Below are 24,214 nucleotides of genomic sequence, written 5' to 3'. Positions count from 1 at the left end.
ATGTGAACAGCAAGCAAAGTTGCCCTCTCTCACGGCAAAAAAAAAAAAGCAGCTCTGTCCGCCTTTGTAGTCTCTCCAGGTACGACGGAGGCAGAAAAATTTCCTGGATGCCAGACTGGGGCTTCTGTAATGCTGACACGTGTTTATGCGTGTATTTTTCTCTGCCATGAGTTTGATGATGCGGTGAGAGACAGAGTGGAGAGCTGAGCGTAGATGTGTTGAAAGCTAACCAGAGAAAGATGACAAAAGGTGCAGGCGATGAAGGAGTGAAGGCTGCGGAGCGAAGGAGCCAAGGAGTTGAGGGGCCAGCGTTGGTCTGAATTCCAGCAGCCTGTGGAGAATCGAGCATCCCACACACAGATGTTCACAACCGTCAGGCAAAGATAATTCGTTATCGTAACAACAATGACCGCTGTGACAGCCTGGAGAGTCAGGATGCAGCGACTGGGTGGACCGTAGCTTGGCAGCTTTACTTTGGAGCGTCTGCAGCACACAGAAGTAAATAATATGGAGCTCATTAATCCAGTTTGGCTTCAGTTAGCTGCTGAAAGACAAAAACAAGAAGAAAGAATGAGGGGGTCATGGAGAGTTGAGAGGGAGGCAGCGACCCTGCTTCTGACCTCTGGAAAGGTACAGTACGCCATTATTTAGAGTAGGTACGCTTTCAGCTTTCACATTTCATGTCGATGCTCATCTGGCCCATGCTTTAGAACAGGCAAACACGGGCAGCGGAGAACCCAGTGAACCTTTTTCTCTTTTCTTTTTTATTATTTTAGAGTGAATACTTTGCAAATGGTGTATTTTGTACACTTCCAAAAAAATTAAAAAAAAAACTCACAGGCCCATGTTAGGTGGTGTGTATTATTTTATTGTACACTGCTCAAAAAAATAAAGGGAACACTCAAATAACACATCCTAGATCTGAATGAATGAAATATTCTCATTGAATACTTTGCTCTGTACAAAGTTGAATGTGCTGATAACAAGATCACACAAAAATCATCAATGGAAATCAAATTTATTAACCAATGGAGGCCTGGATTTGGAGCCACACACAAAATTAAAGTGAAATGTTCCCTTTATTGTTTTTAGCAGTATATTTTCATGTAGATAATCAATCTGCAAATGAAGTAATGGGGAAAAAAAGTATTTTCTCCCCTTGTAGATTTCCTAGTTTTTGCTTTTAAGTCACAATTAAAATTTGTTATCAGAGAAAGATAACTAAAGTAAGGAACATTTGTTGTTGGGGGAAAAAAACATCCAAACTTTGGTCGAGACAATTACTATAAAGCATCTTTTACATTTCTAAAGTAGTGTTTTTGGCCACAGCTGCCACATTTTGTTGCAGTAATGTCAGTTTCTCAATTGCATTCAGACATCTTTTCTTCTTAAGTCCAGATTTCTCCTTCCGCTTCTCCAAAGCCTTCATATTATTTGCTCTTAGTCATTCAGAAGTGAACTTACTGGAGTGTTTTGGTCCTGCTGTATAACCCAAATGCAGCTAAGCTTAAGAATGTTTGACATTCTGCTTCATGATTTTCTGGTTCATGAAATTCATGGTTCCATCAAAAATGGCAAGTCATTGGTCTTGAAGCAGTAAAGTGGCTCCAAAGCAACAACACCACCACCATGTTTAACTGTAGGCATTATAATGTACCTCTGAAATACTGTTAGATTCACAAAGGATGTATTATACTTTTTAAAAAGTCCACAAGACTTTTTTCTAAAAATCTTCTGGGTCAGATATTTATCAGAAAATTTGAGGCTGGTCTTTGTGTCCAATAAGGATTTTGGTCTTAATGGGTTAAAATGGATGACATTTTTTTTCACCCCAGTGTCTCTTTCTGATTATTGAATCAGAATCAATGATTCAAATGAGACTGCAGTGCTTTAAATGCTGTTGCTGGTTCCTTTAAGACCTCCTGAGTATTTAGTGTGGCCTTATTTGGGTTGGTTTGTCCTTGAATCTCTTTACGTCAGGTGCATGATGTTGATATTTGAGATGTTATAGCATTCTTCAGACTGGTTTTATTTATATTTTACTCGATTATAAAGTTCTACATGCTATGTGTACGTCACTATCAATCTACATTATTCTGTGTGCATAAAATAAACTTATTTGGTTGGGAACCAAAATTGCCCCTATAGCCAATTGGTCCACATCCTCCTGCTAAAGTCCTGGAGCTTGTACTAACTCATCAGTCTCATCCAGCTGCTTTTAAAAGGGTCTTTTTTTTTTAACTCACTAAAACATTGCTCAGAGCTACAGTGATGTAAGCTTCATCAGAGACAACCATTAAGATCCAGCAGAACATTCCAGCAGTGATTTACTGCAGAGAATGTAGCTTTAGGGACATGCATGTAAGAAGGCTTACATGCATGTCCCTAATAAAGTACCTATTGAACTCGAACTTGAATAGGTACTTTAGTCTGTTTTTTTTTTTGTGTTTTTTTTAGGAGAAATACCTGAACACAGACCAAAAACAGGAGATTTATTGAATGCTGGTAAAAAAACAAAGGAGGATAAAATGTATCTAAGTGAGTCAGAAAGCAACAGACTGTGTTTTGAAGGAGGCAGTGTCTTAGTCTGTCAGAGTTTCTGGCAATGTTTTAGGCGAACACATAGATAAAAAAACAATGAAGCAGTGTTTCACGGCAGATTTTTTTTTTTTAATGAGGCCAATATCCCTATGGCAAGGAGATGTGCCCTGCTGATACAATTTTGTTTTTTGTCATTTTCAGTGAATGGGACATATTGGAGCATTTGATTTGTTCTAAAGTTACTTTAATCAATGAAAACGCTTTTTGCCTGAAGTAAGGCAAAATAGAAACCATCTGCAATCACTCCTAAATGTAATCCACAGCACCTATTTAAAAAAAAATATAACACTGAGTGGCATTATGCTTACAGTGACATGCAAAGATTTGGGCAACCACAGTTAACATTTCCTCCCATGCAAGCAGAAGAAGAGTTAAGTCTGCAACTGCAGCTTTTAATATATTTTTCATCAATGTTGGTGAGTCATATTTGGGAAGAAGAGAAGGAGCGCCATGGAAACGTTTCGGCTTCCCAATGGCAATAAACTCCTCACTATGGTTGCCAACTTCCGAAAACTGAAAGAAAGAACGGAGACAGTAAGTTTGTTGAGCGAAGCCTCTGCTCATATTATCAATATATAGATATCAAAAACAGATATTCATCAAGGAGCCTTTTGTAATTTTATCCTTTTAAGAAATCAAATGGCTTTAACTGATAAAATGTTAAAATATTGTGCTTTTTTGTGCAGCAAAGATATGTTTCTTCAGACTTAAGCATTTTTTTTCATCTTTGATGAGGGTTTTCATGTAGTGCATTAGTTCTACCTGTAACTATACCGTATATAAACAGATTTGCTTGAAGCTATGAAACAAAGAGTGTTCCTTGTCTAAATACATTTGTCACAGCAGTTATAAGATAGCACTGTATTTTAAAGGATATTTTAGATTGTTCCAATGGAAAACCCTAAAAACTAAATGGAGTCTAATTGAGCTGAACAGGTCCTTGTGTAAAAGAGGCTTTAATTAAGTAATGTTACAAATTTCTTGAATACAAGGTAAAATAATGAATGCAAATTTAGGAGATTTTTCTTAAAAACCACTAGGTACAAGCCTGTAATAGCAGCTACTTCTTAACTTGAACCAGAAATCTGAATAACTGCGTGTGAAGGTCAGTTGAAGCGAGGTATTTCTGGGAGTCGTTTTCTTGCTTCAAAATGGTTAAAACTGAAATAATGGAGAACATACGAAAACATAGCTTTTCGCCAGCGCTTTAATAGTTGTTATGCTCACCAAAGTGCAAGTTGTCACCGTGCAGAGAGCGAATACTTTGGTATTTTTGTTTTGTTAGTTTAAATGTAAAAGTGGTTAAAAGAAAGTCAAACAAAAAAGAAAAATGCCTTTACATTAATGACATTAACTTTTAACTGATTTTTTTCGCTCAAAGGTTTGCCGGCTACTGTATTTGTATAGCTGCAAAATACCCAGCTGTTAGTTTTTGTCATTCATCAAGTATCCCATAATGCATCCTGTTCCACATATTGCAGACCTGCGACAGCTTCATTAGCACCTGCACAAAGTCAAACACCACATCATCTCTAAAAATACCTCATTTTTTTTACTGTTTCACTTTTTTTTTTATCTCCTCAAGTCATGACATATTTTCAGTTTTTTTTCTTGCGTCTGCAACCGTTCCTCTGCGGTTCTAGACACACCGTTGGGTTTGCTGAGAGCAGGGAGTGCCGTCTTCTGGCAGATCTGGTTAGGATCTAGGGTCTTCGTTCTTGTTGGAGCTCAAAGCTGGCTGAGATGCCGATGTGGTCAGAAGGGGGAAAACAGAACTGATGTGTGAGGCGAACAGATGGGTCCAGTGGCTGGATGAAGCAGAGCCTGGGGGAGAGGTTGGCTATGAAACAGAGCGTGACTTGAGTTTGTTGCGGTTTGGAGGGAGAAGGGCGCCAATGGCGGCAGAGCAGCGGCGGCGACGGATAATTGACGATGAAGGACACAGGAGGCGAGAGGTTTGGTCAAGTCTTGGTTTTTTCGCAGAGTAAGTCTTATCTGAGGAAGAAGCACACACACAAAAATAAAACCTACCATCAGATTCTTTTCTTCTCATATAGATACTTTCAGATTGGTATCAGCAGAGTCATGAACAGCGCCCCGGCCTCTCCTTGGCGCCGTGCCTTTAAAAATGGCCTCTTTTATTGCAGTATCACTGCTTCACACGGAAAAAGATGAGTGAGGGAAATTTCACAGTGGAGACTGTCATGAAATTGTTGGATTTTTAAAAATCCGTTTGGCAGCATATTTTGACATTGCTACCATTGATAGATTTTTTTCTAGTGAACTTGCTGAAACACCTGGCTACAACCACATTCTAGTTTCAGGTTTTTTTTTAATCTTCTATTACTTCAAAGAATTCACAACGCCACTCTGCTTGAGCTCATTTTGTATTTTAGTAGATTCTTGGGTCTTGATTTGTTTTTAACCTTGATATCCCCGTGTTCAGTGTTGCAGTCTATGGTTTTCTGATTTGCTTGCATCAGATTCTTCTGTCCATTTAGTATTTGCTTTAGTTTCCTGACCCGTGTTTTCCTCCTGCACTTGTTTTTAGCAATTTTCCTTCAATACTCGTCTGTTCATTGTCCCACCTCTGGTCCCATAGCTGTTGCTAATTTAGTTGATGAAACTCACCTGTTGATCACTCCACTATCCCCCCCGCCCCCATCCTCCATGTTTGGTTTTCTTGTTTGGTTTCTTTGATTCTAAGTATCTCTTGTCACAACTACGCCTCGCCTGTTGGTTCTTGTTGGTTTCCTGCTGTGTGTCATTTGTACATTTAAGCTCCTTTCTTCTATTTTAAATCCACTTTAAAACGATTCTGCCTGCCTCCTGTTTGCGTTTGGCGTCCCACGCCGGCACAAAACAAGACACCCAGAGGGTTTGTTGTCAAAAACTTCAACCTTAGTTTCATCTGAACCAACCACATGGTTCCAGCTGAAGTCGCAGGAGTGTTTTGCAAACTTCACATGTTCTTGTTTTCGGTGGTAAAAACAGAATAAGCTTTTTCAAAGTAAGCCTCTGGCTGGCATGTAGAAAATCTTAAGTGGCTTTCATTCAGTACTTCAAAATCTTTTCTGTTGTTTTCAGACAGCAAGCTTCCTGCCATCCTTCTGTGTGTGTGTGTGTGTGTGTGTGTGTGTGTGTGTGTGTGTGTGTGTGTGTGTGTGTGTGTGTGTGTGTGTGTGTGTGACTGATGGCAACATTTTTACTCTACGCTGCTTTCCGAGATAAATGTACATGTGCCTCACTAGATTGCTTTGCTTTATTGTTTGTCATGTTATTAAGAGTGACCTCAATTTCGCATCATAATATCCTGGGACAAATTGAAGTAACTGAGTCATATTTAAAGAGTTTGTAAACAGTCTGCTCGATTAAAATAGCAAAAAATAAATAAATCACCTAATGCTGTAATTAGATCGGGTTACGGCTAGATTAGATTGTGGTGGAAATGGTGACTGAATAGATGTGCTCAAGTTAAAGGTTGGATTTTCTCAATGTTTTGGCGTGAAATTGGGCTTCTGAAATCAAGGAGTGATTTATTTTAAGCCCCTTTACACATTTCTCAATAATTGTTGAACATGCCGCATTTATTCAGCCTGAATAATTTCAAACATCAAAGCCATACGGAGGTGAAAAAACTGTCTCACCTCTGTGACCCTGTTTTCATAGCTGACATTTTAGATCACTGGCTGCAGGGAGTTTCCTTCCTAGAAAAGCCTCCTGAGAATATACTCTTGTACGCAAACCCAACGATGAGAGAAAAGAACAGCACTCACTGCCTGGAGACTCTGGAGTCGCTGAGTGGGAGCGTAGGGGCTGAACTTTGGTTTGGCCGGTTTACCTGCTGCTCTGTCCTTGTGTCTTCTGCTGCTGATGTGCTGGAGCAGAAGACGGAAAGATAAAAACGTACAGCAGATTGCATCCAGACAGACACAGCCAGAGTGTAGAAGTGAAGATGAAAAGAAAAGAAATGGGAGCAGCTTTCTTTGTTTCAAAAGATGAAAAAATTGTCCAGATGACAAAGGAAAAATAAAAAACACATTTTGCTTTTGTAAAAAAAAATATATATCAAAATGGGCAGATTTGAAGGTCCTTTTGATTTGACTGACCAGCACAAACAGATGGCGGCCACTTGCGTGGTACAAAATCAGCAGCGAGCCGTTAAATATTCATGAGCACCTGGCCAAAGTTAACTTTGAAACAGTTAGGTATGGAGACCAACACTATGCAGTCACATCACGAACAGAGAGGACAGCGTCAGACACAAATGCTCACTGAAATAGAAAAGGCTCGGTAGCTTTGTGCTCATTATCTTGGGAGATCAGCGGTTTTAACTCACCTGCATCGACAGGTGTGAGATGTACCCACTGTGATTTGGAATAAAATATGCAGAGTCCCGCATATCCTCATACATGACTGTAATTCATGATGGGAAATGAGATGAAGTTGTTGAACTGTGTGACTAGCAAATGCGGGAGACAGCTGACCTTTTTAAAGCTTTAGAGTCTATGTGTCAGGTGCGGTGGGTGAGAGGTGGTGAGGAGAGACGCAGAGCTGACGCTAACCAGGACTTAACAGTTCGACTGGAGAGCAGAACGTGAGACAACAACAACTGACTTCCGACGTACACGACGAGGATCCGACAAGAGACAAAGACAACAGGTGGGACTAAATACACTGGGAGGGAAATCAAAGAAACGAGACACAGCTGGGATCAAACAGGGACGACAGAGACTCACAGGGGAACAGACTAATAAACACAGAAAAACCTCAAAATAAATATGCAGAAACACAGATCATGACACTGCAAAAGAAGTCTGATAAACTGTGATCTCTAATGTCTGGTACTTCATTTGAAGGTTGTACTCTACGGTATGGTCAGTAAAAAAAAAACTAAAACAAAACACCAGGACCTTTGTATCACACATCATAAAAGCATAATAATTCTTTCTATTGTAATGAGGCAAAAAAAGAAAAAAATAGGTACCTTTCATGTGAAATAATCACATTGTCTTAATCACTTTTTAAAGTCACAAAAGTGACTTTAAAAATGTTAAATGCAATTCACTGCAGACAAAAACTTCAAAATTCAAAGTAAATAAGAAGCTTTATTTTTTCACAAGGCAAAAGCCAATGAGTTCCGAGTTTTTCAGTCCAGTGTCTTTTCATCTGCAAAGAAATCTCCCTTTGTGGTTTTGTTTAAACCCTTTGATGTTTTATTCCTTTAAAGTTTTTATGTAACTTTGCAAATAAGTGGCAAGCACTTCATAATTTAACAAATTATTAAGTCATCTGGATATAGTATGTTTTGACATATTAGTATGTCAAACAGATCAATATGTTGGACATATTATTGTCAGATAATAATAATGACAACACGTCATGTTATTGTTTGACATGTTTTGCATAATATTCCAGCACCTAAAACCTACAACACCTCAACACCTGTTTATTCATTTTGCGGTTTTATTGCACCAGGCAGCCCTGAAGTTACTCATTTAAAAGTGGTTAAAGCTGGAATGCGTAAAAAGAATTTGCTCCACGTAGCAGCACAGCTCACCTGTTTGAGCTGAGTCTCGGAGTTGACGTGCACGTCGCAGATCTCGCAATGAAAAGTTTTGTTTTGGAGTCCAGTTGACGGCTCAGACGGAGCGGCCATCTTGGATTTGACTCCTATCCTGGGGAAAGACTTAATGGCTCCATCGCCGCTTCTGGCCTCGAGCATCGTTTTGTGCTTCGTACCTGAGCGCACGTGACGCAACGTCAGCAAAGGCTCAAACACGACGCACGAAGGTAGCGCTTGACGACACACTCACTGCTTCTTACCGCTGTTGTGAGCCTGGAGCTGAGAGGCAGAGTTCACAGCCACCTTGCAGAGGGAGCAGTAGAGAAGTCGTTTCGCTTTCTCTTCCTCTGTCTCTTGATCTGGAGTCTCGGCTTCGCCATCTTTCTCGGCTGTCCTCGGACTGGCTGGCAGGGAGTGGTTGGTGGGCTCTTTTGTTGTTTCAGCGAGACCGCCGCTTAACGATGTTGTGTCTGAAGTAGAGTTTGGGGCCGAGGGGTCTAAAAATCAGAGAAATTCAAGAGAAAGAGACGTGGTTACTCAAAGAGACGGCTTAAAAGGAAATGGATGAAGCATAAAGAAGTGTAAGATGACACTGAGACGCACACTGGCCATCAAGCATCCATACAGCAGAAACATTACTTTAAAAAAAAAAACCTTCACACTAATGTCGAGGTTTAACACTTTGGATCTGAATGACGAACAAGCTGAAATCCCACATCATGTTTCATCTAATTTTATTAAAACAGTGTGAACTTGCATGAAAATTAAACCGTATCTGATGAGATTTTTGGGTGAAATCTTTTTCTGAGTAAATTATGATAAATGTTTTTACTTTCTCAGTTTATTCTGAGAGACTATGAGGTATTAATAGCAAGTATGATATTAAAATAAGACATTAATACTAGAAGTGACTTTCGGTGAAGAAACTGTTTCAAGTTTTATATCTCTTTTAGTGTGTTATTCATTTTTGATTAAACACTGATTTTTGTGTAGAAATAGGTTTGTCCACTCAAACCTTTTAGTGTTTGAACAGATGAACAGATCACGGACGATCAATAGTAAATTTGTAGTTTCATTTGATTAATAGCTCTTGGTTATTGTCTCATTGTCTTTGGATAAGTCAAATAAATTAAAGTTCTCGTCTCTGGAAATGTAACTGATGGATAAATACGGAAGAGTGGTTGATTGGAAAGTTATATGGTGCATCATGATATGTTACATCTTTAACCTGAGTATAATAGTCAATTTCTAAGTCCAGATTTAAGGATTTGGCTGATGCTTTAATTGACTTGCTGCTCATGTACCCGTGAACTCATCCTCTTTGTCTTTAAAATTGCTGGTCTCCGACAGTTCCCTGAGACGCCAGTCAAATTACTTTTTCTTTCCAGACGAGAGCTAAAAACTCACCAGGCAAAAGGCGATTATGAGCGTTATCAACTTCTCTTGTCATGCAACACTCAATTATTTCCCCTCGGATCTGCCTGCGAGCTCTTTAATTGACAGTTCTACATACAGATTAGCTGGCTCTGTTATCTTTAGTGAGAACCACCTGGTCCTCGAGGAGCACAGGCTGATTTAACAGAATCACTCAATGCTATTAACTATGATTAGACCAGCCTAGCCGAGTGTGTTTGTTCTCACCGATTTCCCTTCGTCTAGATATCCAAGCGCTCAAACCTAAAGCAAACTCCAGCCTGAAAAAGTTCTTTCATTCACTCTCAAACACCAAAAACTACTTTTTGGGGTTAGGAATCGGAAGCACAATCTTTCTCATTTTTTTTTAAAATTTTTTTAAGCCTGGTGAAAACTATTGCTTTTGTTTCTCAACACCTACACAAAGGCATCAGCATGGGCCAAAAAACCCCAAAACAAAACAAAATAAAACACACATATATGCTGGAAAGCGGTCAATGCTTCGACACACCTCCACAGTAATGCCGACGTGCCTCCAGATGCACGTACGCTACAGGGCGCGCGGTACGGCTGCCCACAGATCGCATTCAAAGCATTGTTCAATGTGCTTTTGATCTCAGGAGGCCACTGAATGAGGTCAGAAAATGTAGACACGAAGACGGAGGAGAGGATAATGCTCAACCTTTAATCTGCTGGCTGTGCAACCCAGCGCAGCAGGAGGGTTCTCGCATCAAAGAGTTAAAGTCGTGACTGAGAAGAGAAGGTTCAAGCTCCATGCTCATATATCTAACTCTGTCATATAAGTGGAGTCCATACGCACACACACAAAAGCACGGAGGAGCGCGCCTGCCTTCAGACACACCTTCTGATGTTGTGTCAGAGCCAGAGGGCTGTGAGCAGGATGACGAGAGGATTTGTGATGTGGTTTCCTTGGTGACTGGTTCGAAGGTCTTGATCTTTGAATCTGGGGCGTCCAGAGCTTTGAGTCTTTTCGCATGCCTCGTGCCACTGTAGTGAGAGGACGCCTGAGCCTGTGTGTTGTGAGAGAAAGCATAAAAACATAAAAAGTAAGCAAAAACCAGCACAGATCCTTTCACACTGCAACACTTTACATGAGGACTCCTTCCCTCCCGTAGTCGCATAACATGCAGAAACTAGGTTACAAGTACAGGGACTTGCAAAAGTATTAATGCCCCTTGACATGTTTTTATCAACTTACAACTACCACGTCAATGTTAGAATGCAGGAAGGACAATAAAACAGGGAATCCATGTTTTTTTAAACAGAAACTGCAGCATCTTTTTATTTTCACCCCCTGGTTCAACAGAACCAGGCTTTGCTAAATTCACCGCTGTAAATCTTTCCGGGAGTGTTTCTACTGGTGTTGCACATAAAAGACTGAGAGTTTTTTTTTTTATGTAATATTTTCCATTACACAATGGCTCAAGCACAGTCTGTGTGGAGAGAGACTTTCTGTGAACATACATTTTCAAGTCACAGATTTTCAATTTGATTTAGGCTTGGACTAAGACATTTCAGGAAACAAATATGGTTTGTTTTATACCATTCCACTGTAAACGTGTCTGCGTGTTGGGGGTTGCTCTCTTGCTGGAGGGTGAACCTCCACCCCAATCTTTTGCAGCCTCTATACAGTTTTCTTCCAGGAATCTCCTGTATTTACAACCATTCATTTCCCCCATCAATTCTCACCAGCATCACTGAGGAAAAACATTATCACAGCATGATGCTGCCTTCTCTATGTTTTATGGTGGGGGTTGGTGTTTATGGTGAGGGGCAGTATTAGATTTCTTTCACACACACACACACACACACACACACACACACACACACACACACACACACACACACACACACACACACTCTTTGATACTTCCAGCTTTGGCTTCATCTAACCAGATCGCCTTCTTTCATTTGTTTGCTGTGTCATCTACATTGTGACAAACTGCGAACGGGACTTCTTATGGATTCCTTATTTTCACTCTTCACTAAAAGAAAGATTTGTGCAGTTCACAGCCAGTCGCCGAATAGCAAACAGATTCTCCTTCGTGAGATGTGGACCTCTGCAGCTAGGGTTACCAGAGGCCTCTTTGCTGCTTCTTTGATTAATGTTCTCCTTGCTCTGCTCATCAGCTTAGATTGATGCCCAGCTCTTGGTAGTTTTGCACTTATGCCATTTTCACTCTTTGTGATGTCAGATGATGGATTGGGCCGAGCTCCGTGAGACATTCAAAGTTTAGGATATGTTGTTTTATAGCCTTGACATTGTTTTAAGCTTCTCCATAACTGTGTCGCTTCCTTGGTCTTCACAGATGCTCCTTCTTCACTTAGTGCTCTAAAAAATCACAGTAAAATCCGTTGAATTTTGATTGAAGCTGCAGTATGTAACTTTTATTTAAAAAAAATATGTTTTTTTATTTGTCAAAACTGTCACTTTGTAATGCCATTACAAGACATACAATCTGTGAACAAAAAATCACGCTCCTCTGCCTTCTCTCAATGCTACTATTACCATCTGCAGAAATTCACCACTTCCACTCAAAAACATCCAATAAGAACCATGAGGAAGGTCAGCGTTGTCAATCACACACATGTATGCGCTGGGCATTCGTGGCAGGCTCAGAGAAGTTGTAGAGTAGCAGCGAGCGAGGGGGAGAATGTGAGCATTGACTACATGAGCATGATCGACAGCACTAAGATCTTCCTCCTGGTTCTGACTGGTCGTTTCTAACAAGCAGTATATTTCTTATTTTGAGCCGTATATTCTTTAGTTAGAGAGTAGGCAGAGGAGCTTGTTTTTCTCACAGATTATCTGTGACAGGTGACAGGTTTAACTGTAAAAAATAAAAATAAAAAAAAAACATTTTTCAATAAGTTACATACTGCAGCTTTAAAGGTTTCTTGAGACTGTTCAACAAATATGCAGTAACCTTTGCTATTATCAGCTTTAGTTGTAAATTCTAGGTAAACAGTGTCAGATTGTGACAGCTTTCTAAGTTTTATACCTTAATTCCTGAAATTCTGAAGCCCGTGACCTCAAAAGCCCTCTAAAATGTCTGGTTAATTCCACAAAAGCTTTCTTTTGAAAGGCAGACGCTAGATGTGCTCCTCAGTCAATCAGACATTGCATAAGGCAGCTAAACTTCCCCGGATCCAGTCAAACGGCCTTGAATCAAGGGCAGGTCTCTTCAGCCGTTCAACTGTCATAAAAGGGGTGTGTGTGAAAAAGCAAAAGACGTCACAGGAGCAACAGCTTAAAGTGAACGTTTCCCTCGAGACACCACCCACCTCAGAGTTGAATCTCACTCGACAAACGCTGCAGGAGCCGGGCTTCCTCTTCAGGGGTGAAGTTAACCCAAAGCATGGGCTAATCAGAGCTTTGTGGAGATGATCCATCTGCTGCAACAGATAATAAATGCTTGAAATCTGGCTCACGTTGCAGGAAGGATGATATAAACTCTTTTAATTTTGCTGTTACATGATCCTTTTAGGAAACGTGAAATCAAAAAAGTCCATAATTAGCACATTTAGCATCGGTAACATCGCACATCGTATGCAAAATTGCACATCGCAATTGTGCAATTTTATTCAACATCCAACACCTTCAAGCTTAAAACTCGGCAGTCAATAAACCGAGAAGATTGGATTTACAGCAGGTCAGTCTGTTCTCAGGTTCTCACCTTTTTTAGTGTGCTGAAAAGAAATGAGCATCGGCATGTTCACATAAATCTTTTTAATATGCTCTCTGTGATGTTTAGCTTTCTGTCCTTTGGCAACAAATGTGCCTGATTTGATCCAAATGCCCATAAGAATAGTTTTCCCTGATAAAGATGTTACAACTCTTAAAATAAATTTATTCCAAGAACACAATCTTACATGAAAGGTTTATCCAATACAGCCTTTGAATTGATTTATTCACTTGGGAAAAAAAATATTAAAATGAACACTACTGTGAATTTCCATGAGCTAAAGCATTTTATATTTAGAATCAAGTAAGGCAGAGATATGATTTGTGTTGATCTTCATAAGTCAAGAAATGGCTTCAAGAAAATTGACTAAATATAATCGACTGACATTTGCAATCAGAGCAAGAATTTAAAAGTCTGAACAAAACAGGAACTGTGACACAGAAAGCTGGATGTGTACGTTAGTTTATCCTGAGCATGATGGTAGAAAAAGTAAAGATAATCTAGAGATTCACTTCTAGAGAACTGGTGGCATCTTGACATCACCGAAAAGTTGGTTTAGTATGGAGTGAAAACAGTCTCAAAATATGTGTGCGTGTGTAAAAGGGTTTGTGCGTGTAAAACAAACTCTGATGGGTTTTAGTGAACTTTCATCCATTCACCCATTGTCCTGTCAATCTGTGCATAGTCAGTTTAGAGAATTAACCAATCTAACCCCTAAATGTGTTGGACTGGAGGTGCACTGCTTACAGATTGGAACCAGTTGAAATTTGAACCCAAGAGCTACATGACACTATGCAGCCCTGGACTAAAACAACCAACAAATATGTGGAAACCATGTTATGCTCCCTATCAATAAACCTTAATGGATGTTGTGGTAAGGAGATGTAAACTAGAGTAGATTAAGTACTCTCCTACCAGCAAGAAGAGGCTGCAAAAACACTACCAACAGAGGTGGCATAAAGTGTAATAAGAAACGATTTAGTAAAAATCAACCATTTATTAAATTAAGTCCCTCCCCCCATAAAAAGACTATGCTACTGCAATAAAATATTCAATTGCATCTCTTTACCTTTGGTGCCAATAAATGTGGGTGGAATATGTTAATTCACCAAATACACAAAGTCAGAGCCTGTGACTGTCAGGCTAGAACACCTGCATCTGGACCTGGAACAAACCAAACACGGAGCATCTTTTAGTCACCTGGGTTGTCTGGTTCGGAAGAACATGAGCCACGTTTTCAGGTCTCGCTCCTTTTCTTTGCATAAAGCCTCAATGAACTGAAGTATGTGGGCTCTTCATTTAAGGAGACGGCCTTTAGCTAAGCCATGCAGACCGAACCCTCCTTCTATAACCTTTACGGTGCGGTGGAGAAGCTCGGTTTTGGTCTTAATATAAAACGGCAGGGGGCAATGAGTTTTAGTGACTCACATACCTGAGCACATGGCTTGGATTTCTAAAGTAACTGAAGACAGTAAACTCAGACATGAACTGCAGCAGTAAAATTATATTATTAGCAAATATTTATTGGCTGCTTTATTCTCTACAGATTAATTCAGATCTTTGAAGCAAAACTAAGTCGTCACAGTATTTTCACATAACAAAAACGTAACAACTGAGCAAAATATACTAAAAAAATAACATCTTTGATCTACGAGACAAAATGTTTGCATTTTATCTTTAAATGTAATTGTAGCTGCAGCTTACTAAGAATTATTTCTTTATATGTTATCTGCTCCAAGCTAACACACTGAGTATAGGTTCATGGTAACAGGTGGCTGAGGTTTTGCCTGCAAAACACCGTGTGTGGCGGAAAGTCAACAGACCATGCCCACCTTCAAACCTAATAGTGGCAGAATCATGCTGTGGGAATGTTTTCTTTAACAGTGAAGTTGATAGCATAGTGAATAGAGCTACAGAAGAAAACCTGAGGAGACAAGAGAGTCTTGAATAGAAAGTCCACCTAGAGAATGATACCAACCGTTCAGGCAGAGCCACAATGAAATAGTTTAGATCAAAGCATGTTTCTGTGATAGAATGACCTAGTCAAAGTCCAGACCTGAATCCTATCCAGTCCAGGAAGTCCTGAAAGTTACTGTTCACTGATGTTCTTGAGAGTTTCACTACAAAAGACAAAGATCTTAGTCTCTTGGCTGTATTACTCTCTTTGCACTTTACCAAGATCACAAAGTTCAACTTCAGCGTGAGATACTTGCACACTCCAACTTCATTTAAAGAGTCCTCTGCCCATTGGACTGCATGCAAGGATGGAAATGTGAACACTCCTATGCTGTTGTTGTTGGAAACAACAGTCTGGATGCCATGACAAACTAATAAAAACCAGCCTTTTTGCTATTAGTAGTGTTTCTCCTATAGGAGGAAAAGCAAGCTTACAGAATCTCATTTTTTCCAGTAGCAAAATTTCCTCTCAAGGGACAATGACCTACAGAGATTGGAGGAAAACCACTGTATCCTAGAAATTGTCCACATCCTGATGCACTAGTTTCAGGAATTCATTACAGATAGCAGGGTAAAATGGCCCTCTGTTTAGTGTGTTTTGCAAGAAAACCTCTCTAATCAGCCCAGATTGCAACAAATAGATCTAAAGAACTGGACTATGGTAGCTCAAGATGGCAAAACAAGTCTAAATAGTTCAGCCACAATGAGCCAAATCCATTCTAGATACTTCGTAAAGCTTCAAAAGAAAGTACGGCCACATAATATTCAGAGATCTGGGTCTTAATTTAAAATAGTGTAAAGATGCCCAGAGACTGTTTTCCTTCACGACTTGGTTGGAGTCCATTTGGACCTCCACGAAGCCGTGCTGACCACAGCTTCTGTAAGCCATTAAAAAAAAAAAAAAAAGAACAAGCTTATTTTTATTGCAACCTTTTAAACCTGCAGGAGTGCCTGGTTCAGGTATGTTTCAGGAACAGCGTCAGAAATTATTTGAAGACAGGAGGAACATTTGTGCAAAAATGTTTGTGTTGCTTTACAAACATCAGAAAATCAATAACTTAATGACGAAATCACAGATCTTTCATCATCGCTCTTTTACTCCACAAGTAAATCTCTTGAATTTTTCTCTCAAATGTTCACGTTTACGCTTTTTGTCAATATCTAAACATCTCAAGACACTACTGGAAATAAGTAATGTTTTTCTAAAACCCGGCAACAGGAATGATGTGAAATGAACCATTATGCAGAAAAAAACTTGAGCAGTATTATAGAACAGGTTCCAAACTTATTGAGATGGCAAATATGTGTTTGAAACTTTAAATTAATTAATCTTTTATTGCAGTTCTGTACTATTTGTACCAAATGAAACATTTCTTTTTTTTTAATGCCTTGTATTTTACTGCCCCAGCTGTTAAACATTTTATTTATAGCTCTGACTTGAGACTTGAGCAGGTTCAGACAAGTAGCAAGGTTCTGGCTGGAATTGTTGTGAAATACCACTTTGCAGATTTCCTCTGTTTTTGTCAAAGTTAAATGTCATTGCATAACTTTGCACACCAGACAAAGATAACTCAAGTAAACAGTTTTCAAATGACTATTTCATTTTTAAGGGAGAAAAGCTGTCCAAAACGACCTGTTCCTTTAAGAAAACAATCATTTCTCTCCTTGTCAAGTCATGAATTAACTGTATAAACGGTTCAGTTTCACAAGGCCAGCTTACTGACGCATCCATAAAATCAAAAATATCACTAAGATATATGATCATAAAAAAACCCAAGTCCAAAAAAAAATAAAATAAAACAGAAAATACATGAGAAATGTCATTGGTGAAGTGGTCGTTTCTCGGGATGATTAATCCAGTAAATCTCAATGAGTTGTTATCTACAAATCAGAAACACTGATATTGGTTGGCTCAGACCAATTGTTTTACATCTACTTTTCCATATGTTCTCACGTTTTCTGGCTCTGATATTATCTTGTTTCATAGTGACATTTTTAAACATGACCAACTTACAAAGACAGAAGCCATCTGTGGGGGCAAATATCATTTCCCAGCACTGACAAACAAACATCTGCCTTAAATGGTATGTCCTATTTTGAAGAAGTGCCAAGAGAAATTGTTTTCCGTGTCAAGTCACTTCTCAAACAGAAACTAGTTGATAAAAAGTTAAGTTGCATTTATTTTACAGCAGGTGGTTTTGTTGGAAACAGTCGTTTCTCGAGGGGCTTTTCCCCCCTGCTGAATAACAACACCCAGGGCGGATAGTTTTTAGAATGTTTCTATGTGGAACTATGCTACTTTAATTAAAAAGAAAAAGAAAACATGATTTTATTTAAACTGGACATTGGTACGGGTCAGTCTGGTTGTTCTGTTAGCTCCAGGAACAGAGAACAGCTGCAGGGATTTTAGCTAAATTCCTGCTCAGACATGAAAAACAGAACGTGTGTATGTGTAATCTCTCAGCGGCGGCACTCGAATGCGTATCTGTCCTCACTGTTTTCTCACTCTCCCACTTGAAGATACATTTGTGTGTGTGTGTGTGTGTGTGTGTGTGTGTGTGTGTGTGTGTGTGTGTGTGTGGGTGTGTGTGTGTGTGTGTGTGTTACTCCTGAAAAAACAAAGTAAGACAACAAGAATCCAGGATGTTGCTTTAAAAACATTTCAACCAGCTGTGGGTGTGGTGTTTGTGTTTCTGGAAGAGACCGAACGTCGGAGCTCCTGCGGTTCTCTTTCACCTCTGATCACACGTTTCCCACTCCGCCTCTCCATCTGCTCACCTCTAAACTCTCCCTTAGCTTCCATCTGTTTAAAGTCACCTTCCTGCATCCCAGTGGCCTCGCTCTCCTACCCTCAACTCCTTTCATGCTCTTCATAGCCGACAAGCACCTGTGGCAAAGTCAGCTCGCCCTTTTTACTCATTTCCTCCTATGAAAACACACACAGAAATCACATCACCTGCAAATACCAAATCCCCAGAATGAAGACGTCACACGCAGCACACAGCATCAATTACAATCAGCTCGGTCTTTCTGCAGACTCGCTGACACTCGGCAGCAGCAGCTTGTCAGACGCGTTCAGCTCCAGGGAGCAGGTTGAGGCTGAAACATTTGTTTGGGTGAAACAAAGCAGACTTTTTTTTTTTTTAATAGCTGGATCATAATCAGGATCCAACATTTATGATGACGAATAGTCCACAGTTTTTTGTGGATCACCACAACAGCTGTGCATGAACTCCTGACATCAAAACGACATGAATTAGTTGTTCCTTTCTTCTTTTATTTGAGAGAATTACATCCTAATTTTCTTGGAATCAATTTTTTGCTCCAGCCAAAATTAAAAATAGAAACACAAGCTGATGTAAGAGCTCGACCCGGAGCTCAAACGCACTCAAAGCAAATGTGTACCAAAGAAAAACCTCCACATCAATAAAGGCAGACTGATGCCCGTGACATCTTCACTGAAGGGAAAATAAAAGCTTTAGACGTGCAAAAATGCGACCTGGCTGAGGTCACTGGTACGCCAACTCAGTTTAATTTAATTTACTCAAGGAAAACTACATTCGTTCTTCTGCTTTTGCTGCTTTAGCCTTCAGTGTCTTTAATCCAGAAGGGAGATGAAACACATTCATACAAGTCTTTATTTATCTTTATTTATCTTTATTTAGGAAGTAACATTACACTGTTTCCCTTGATTGACATGTGAAGGGTGGATTCTTTTGCTTGACAAAAAAAGATGTTTCTAATGTTGAATGGATGGGTGTCAGGTTTGTGCCAACTCACACACACACACACACACACATGCACATGCACACACACACGCACACACATGCGCACACATGAAAGAATGGAGTAAACAGTTTTGCTACAAAATTCATCTAAGCAGGACATCGGGATAAACTTTGTGGGAAGTAAACCAGTGTGAAGGAGACTTATTGCAAGACTTTCAGTTGGAAACACTTTTTTGGCTCCAGATTATGAAACAATGGCATTCTTGGATTAAAGGGAAGCAATAACCCAGAGATGAGAGACAGAGACACAGCACAGTTCATGTCATGGGTCACTACAGCATGGAGCAAACAGTCAGAAGTGACTGCAGCTGCTTGAGAATATAAAATTTATGTTCAGTTTTCTTTTACAGTACGTTTAACTCTCTGTGTTTCCTCTTTTAGTAGAAGAAAGTTGACGATTTCTGCTGATTGTGCTAAATCACTAATCAACTTCCCCAGTTCAGGCTCTCGTGTGTTTAAATATGCAGCTCAACTCTTATTTTTTTTTTCCTTTGTTATTTTTAATTTTTGAGTCGGAGCCAAATGAAGGTTAGCATGTTTGATGCTTTTTCTTTCACACATTTTAGAAATTTCTCAATTTCAGTCGTAGAAATTGAAAATACCTACAGAGACACAACTGTAAAAAGAAAGAAAGAAAAAAAAAAACAATAAGTTCCAGTTAAGTTTACAGCTAGAAACCAAAATGAAAAAGACTTGCAATGACTGATGTGTTTGTACCCAAATCTGCAGCCTCGGAGAAGAGCGGGGGGTGAAATCAAATGAAAGGTCAGATGGAGTTCAACAAAAAAAAAAAAAAATCAACAGGTGTATTTTTAAGAAAGAAAAATATTTGTACGCTGCATCACTGGTCAGTCTGGTATTAAAACATTGAAAAAACTTATCTTTATTCCAATTTATCATACTAAAGTAGAAAAAAGGGGAAAAAATATCTAAACTAAAGGAGGGAGAAGGAGGGAGGTGAAATGTCTGAAGGTGAGGGGACTGAGAATGAGACAGGAGGCATGAAGAGGCAAAGTGCAAAATGTATTGGCTTCCAAGAGTAAAAGAGATCAAGGAGAAGGTAAGAGAGCGGAAACGGGCTTAGACCTAAACAAATACCTTATTTCCAGGCAGATTGGCTTTTCCAGAATATAGTTAAAGCAGATATACAGTGTTCGCCTAAACAGGTGCAAAATGAATATATCTCACTGCAGGCTGACAGCTTGGAAAATACACAAACCTACATGCGTTACTGTGTCTGTGACCCTTCACAAACATGGAGGCAGACAGCTCGGAGAAACGCTCTGCATGAGGAATACCAAGGAAGCAGCTCTGACGCCCCCCAGGTTGTGTGGAAATGTCACCGCTCTCCGCATCACAGGTGATATATTTGGAAAGGTGTAGGCAGCGCGCTTATATTAAACATTTACCTCCACGCAGACAAACTAAACCTTCGACTCTCACTCTGCCGGTGGAAGCTAAATGGAAAAACAAAATTGGTTAGACGGTGATGGGGGGGGGGGATGGATTCGGTGACAGCCCGGTCCCACCACCCAACAGTGACTGACGGTACTGTTAAGAAAATAAATTTAAAGTATGCTAGTTTTAAAACTTAACATGTCTTGATTGAAATAGCCTAACTGTAGTTTTAAAAATCAGTAACTTATTCTGGCCTGGTGACCTTTATGTTACCTGTAGTTACAGCAGATGGTTTGCTAGGATCGTTTGAACTGCCTTTTGTCTGTGTGGGAAAACAATACAGGAGAAGTTCCAGCTTTTCACACTCATCTGTGAAAAGCCGTAAAACAGCAGGAGTTCCTAGCTTTAGAGAGAGGGTCAGAGATAGCTCCTGGTTGGAGGAGCAAAGATACGCCTTATTTGAATAAATTAAAGATAAGAATACGCCTTTTACTATAAAACTTCCTACACAGAAGTAACAAATCAGATTTGCTCTTGCAACTCTCCAAAGATGTCTTTGGACGTCTTTGCTTTTCTTTCTTTCTTTCCTTCTTCCTCTTTCCGTTTGTCTCAGGTAAATGAATGTCTGTTTTAATGTGTTTGAAGTGTCTGTGTTGTCAATGTGATTTTATACTTTTAAATGTTAGAATAAACTCTGAAAATGTATGCTGGGGAGCGCTGACTGTCATCTCTGTGTGGCTTTTGTTTCCACGCATGGAATCATTGAATCCGGGAGCACAAGAGAATATAACGAGCCAGAAGATAATGATTTTATTCTCGTAACAGTACTCACGTCGGTGAATCCAGGCAGCAGATGGAAGGGGAGGAGGGCCTTGGGGTCGGGGGAGGGCTGGGTCCTGCCCAGCGTGGGACGAGCCAGCGACGGCAGGGGACTGTGGCACACATTACCTGAGACACAGAAGGGAAGCAGCAAGGATTAAGTGATCCATTTTAAATGAAGATAACGGAGAGAGCTAAGTGGGAAGAGAAAAGAGACGGGCAGATGGACTTGAAAAGACTGAACTTTAAGCTTTACGTTTTAGTGTTTTTGTCCATTTATGCACAATCCGCAAAACCATATTTGCTCTACCTACGCAGTCCTCCAAGGCAGTTTATATCTAAAGTCTTATTACTTTTGTAAAAGTAGTTTTTAGTGACCGAAGTTTCTTTACGGCGTTGAGGTCTTAGAACAAGGATTATATATCTTCTGGTCACATCATGTGAGATAATAGATCAAATAAGATACCTTGATTTTCGTTATCGCAACATTATTAAGGTGCAGCTTAGCAGGATATGGACGAAATCCTTTAAAAGTAATACAAACTAAAAGGTAAACAACTGAATATGAAAATAATATTTACACGTTTAATGATAAAACAATGTCGCATGACAGCAGTCCTTTTTTGTCACCTTTACATTTAAAAAACGGAGCTCAGTTTTGCCGTATCTGGTAAGAATTACTGGGACACACAAAGGAGGCTCTGAACAGCTAAATGCTACAGCTGCAATTTGCAGATTCCTACATTATCAGGAAAAGGTGCGGCTGTCTGGGCAGTCCCCCTAAACTAAACCAAATTTAACAAACATGTTTTGAAGGATGGCTAACGTACCTAAAACTGAATCGTCCTGTTTTTATTTGTGTAAAGTTTAGTTTCAGTCCCTGCCTCATCTGGTTTTAATTTGCTTTTAATATTTAAGATGTACAGACTGATGCATTTTGTCATATTTGATGCCAAATTAATGCTTAATTTGGCATCATATTAAGTCTTGACCATTGGTTCGACTTTAACTGGGTGGTTTCCTACCTAGCCCTGCATGCTGTGATATTGAAAACCTGCTACATAGCTAAACATGCAAAGCAAAGAAATAAGATGGGATTTTGTCTGTCAGGTCTTGAAAGCATGTCCGTCCTGTTCTGAATAGTGCATGTCTACCGGTATCAAAGGTTCTCACTTTTCTGGGGCATCAGAATTAGGTACGTTACTTTTGCTTTGACATTTTGTGGTACTTATTTGTATATTTATGTTCATATCAGCCAACCGTCTGGGAATGAAACTGACATTTTACATGAGTTTCCTCTAGGAAGTAGAGACGTACGATCCAAAGCTTTTCATCCCATGAGTCTTGAGAGGTCCGGTTAAATTTGGGTAAGGTTGTACTGAAACATTTTTTCCTCTGGTGTCACGTTGTCCTACACAGTTAAAACTAAAAGCAGATGCACAACAGTGTGACAAGGTATTAGTGTGATTTATGTAACCTTCATTCAATCTGCAAACACACACACACACACGCACACACACACACACACACACAGAAATATGTTATCTGGTTTTTATTGGCTTTAAAATCACCCTAGGTTGCATCGTGCATGAAAATGACAACATACATATGGGTAAAACCCGAGGCGGATTATTCCACACTGATTACCAATTCTTTAAAGACACGGGTCTGAACCGTGAAAGCATTATTTTATTTGCAGCAACAAAAATCTGGGCATGAGATGCAGAGGGAGGAGCTCACCAAAGGTAAGGTTCATCCAAGAAATGTCACTGATTTATAGCTTATACTCAGCAGACTACATTTTAATTCAACACCGACTATTTTGGAACAGGTTTGTCATTTCTTCCATTAGAGTACATTCAGTCATTTCTTCTCTCTTTTTTTTTCTTTTTTTTTATTCAAAGCCATAGTTATTAAAGTCTTATCAAAATAATTCTCTGGCACAGGCAAGTAGTTAGATAACCAACCCTATCATCAAACAAAGTATTTGTTGAAAATCTCAGAAGATTTGTAGATACACACACACACACACACACACACACACACACACACACACACACACACAGAACCAGTCCAGAGGGTCCAGCGTGATAAGCGTCCTGTTTGTGTTTCTGATTGTCCAGCCTCCAGTTTACATGTTCTCCCAGCTTGATTGCAGCTTGAATCAGGACCAGGGTGCAAGTTTAATCATCGTCATCATCATCATCATCAAAATCAGCCAACACACCCATCCGCTCTGCCATTACTCTGATTGCCTTTGGCTGACAGCGCGCATGTGTATGCATGTAGCATTGTGTGTGCTCGGGGATTTTACTTTACAGAGTAGAAACGAGGTTGTGAAATGCACAAACATGGACAGGAGACGACAGAATCCAGATCACACGCTCGTTATGTTCATTCAGAATGAGCCAACCAACAAATAAAAACAAAAAAATGTTAGTTTATAGATTTCCACACGTTTTGTCACGATTCAGCCAACTTGTAAAATCCTGCTGAGGACATTAACAAGAACGTTGTGGCTCTATGTTTTCTGAATTACATTTCTTCCTACCAATTTCTACTGTTGCGTCGTAAATTTCTGCGTGTTGCACTTAAAGTGGAACATAAAGACCGAACTGACATTTGTAAATGATGAGCACCACATCTGATTGAGTATTTCTGCAGATAACTGACAGCAGATCTAAAGATGCATGCAACAAGTGAGTCTGCTGTGATTTCCTAAAAATAAAAAATAAAAAAATAACAACCCCCCCTCCCTCCCACCCATCCCTGAGAGTAAAAGCTTAATGCTGCGTATACATACCAAAATACATGCCGGCACCGAAATGAAGTCCCACAGCTCAGTGTGTGATTAAAGACTTTTTCATCTCCGGGCAGAAATGAGGCTCCTCGTCCTCTCCTCCGGTCTCTGTGTCTCACTGCAGCGGAGCCGCGGGCTGCTCCTTCCCATGTGGATTTCCTCCTCC

General features: G+C 39.8%; 1 protein-coding gene across 2 annotated transcripts; it reads right to left on the bottom strand.

Annotated features, from left to right (window-relative positions):
- Positions 1 to 847: 847 nt before the first annotated feature.
- Positions 848 to 24,214, bottom strand: LOC106927541 (zinc finger protein 385D-like). 2 transcript variants are annotated; one of them, XM_015003185.2, is made up of 8 exons: positions 24,052 to 24,214; positions 21,262 to 21,377; positions 12,887 to 12,997; positions 10,443 to 10,611; positions 8,428 to 8,664; positions 8,162 to 8,343; positions 6,378 to 6,479; positions 848 to 4,596 (listed from the first exon to the last, which is right to left on the bottom strand). In XM_015003185.2, exons 1-8 carry the CDS (start codon positions 24,059 to 24,061, stop codon positions 4,357 to 4,359), a joined length of 1,167 nt encoding a protein of 388 aa, XP_014858671.1. In that variant the 5' UTR covers positions 24,062 to 24,214; the 3' UTR covers positions 848 to 4,356. The 2 variants fall into 2 exon arrangements, with proteins under 2 accessions (XP_014858671.1, XP_014858672.1); XM_015003186.2 differs by having other exon boundaries at positions 12,887 to 12,994.

Source organism: Poecilia mexicana, unplaced genomic scaffold (genome assembly GCF_051168715.1).
Source record: "Poecilia mexicana isolate PSO_F unplaced genomic scaffold, ASM5116871v1 scaffold_11, whole genome shotgun sequence".
In the NCBI taxonomy this organism is placed as follows: Eukaryota; Metazoa; Chordata; class Actinopteri; order Cyprinodontiformes; family Poeciliidae; genus Poecilia; species Poecilia mexicana.
Note: the sequence above shows the minus strand (reverse complement) of the source record. Positions and strands in the feature narration are given on the sequence as shown.

Excerpts from the sequence above, each read along its gene's own strand:
- LOC106927541 (XM_015003185.2), bottom strand. Across the intron at positions 8,665-10,442 it reads CTCTGACACAACATCAGAAG|ACCCCTCGGCCCCAAACTCT; the intron begins GTGTGTCTGAAG and ends TCTGATTTTTAG. Across the intron at positions 8,344-8,427 it reads GCTCCAGGCTCACAACAGCG|GTACGAAGCACAAAACGATG; the intron begins GTAAGAAGCAGT and ends ACGTGCGCTCAG.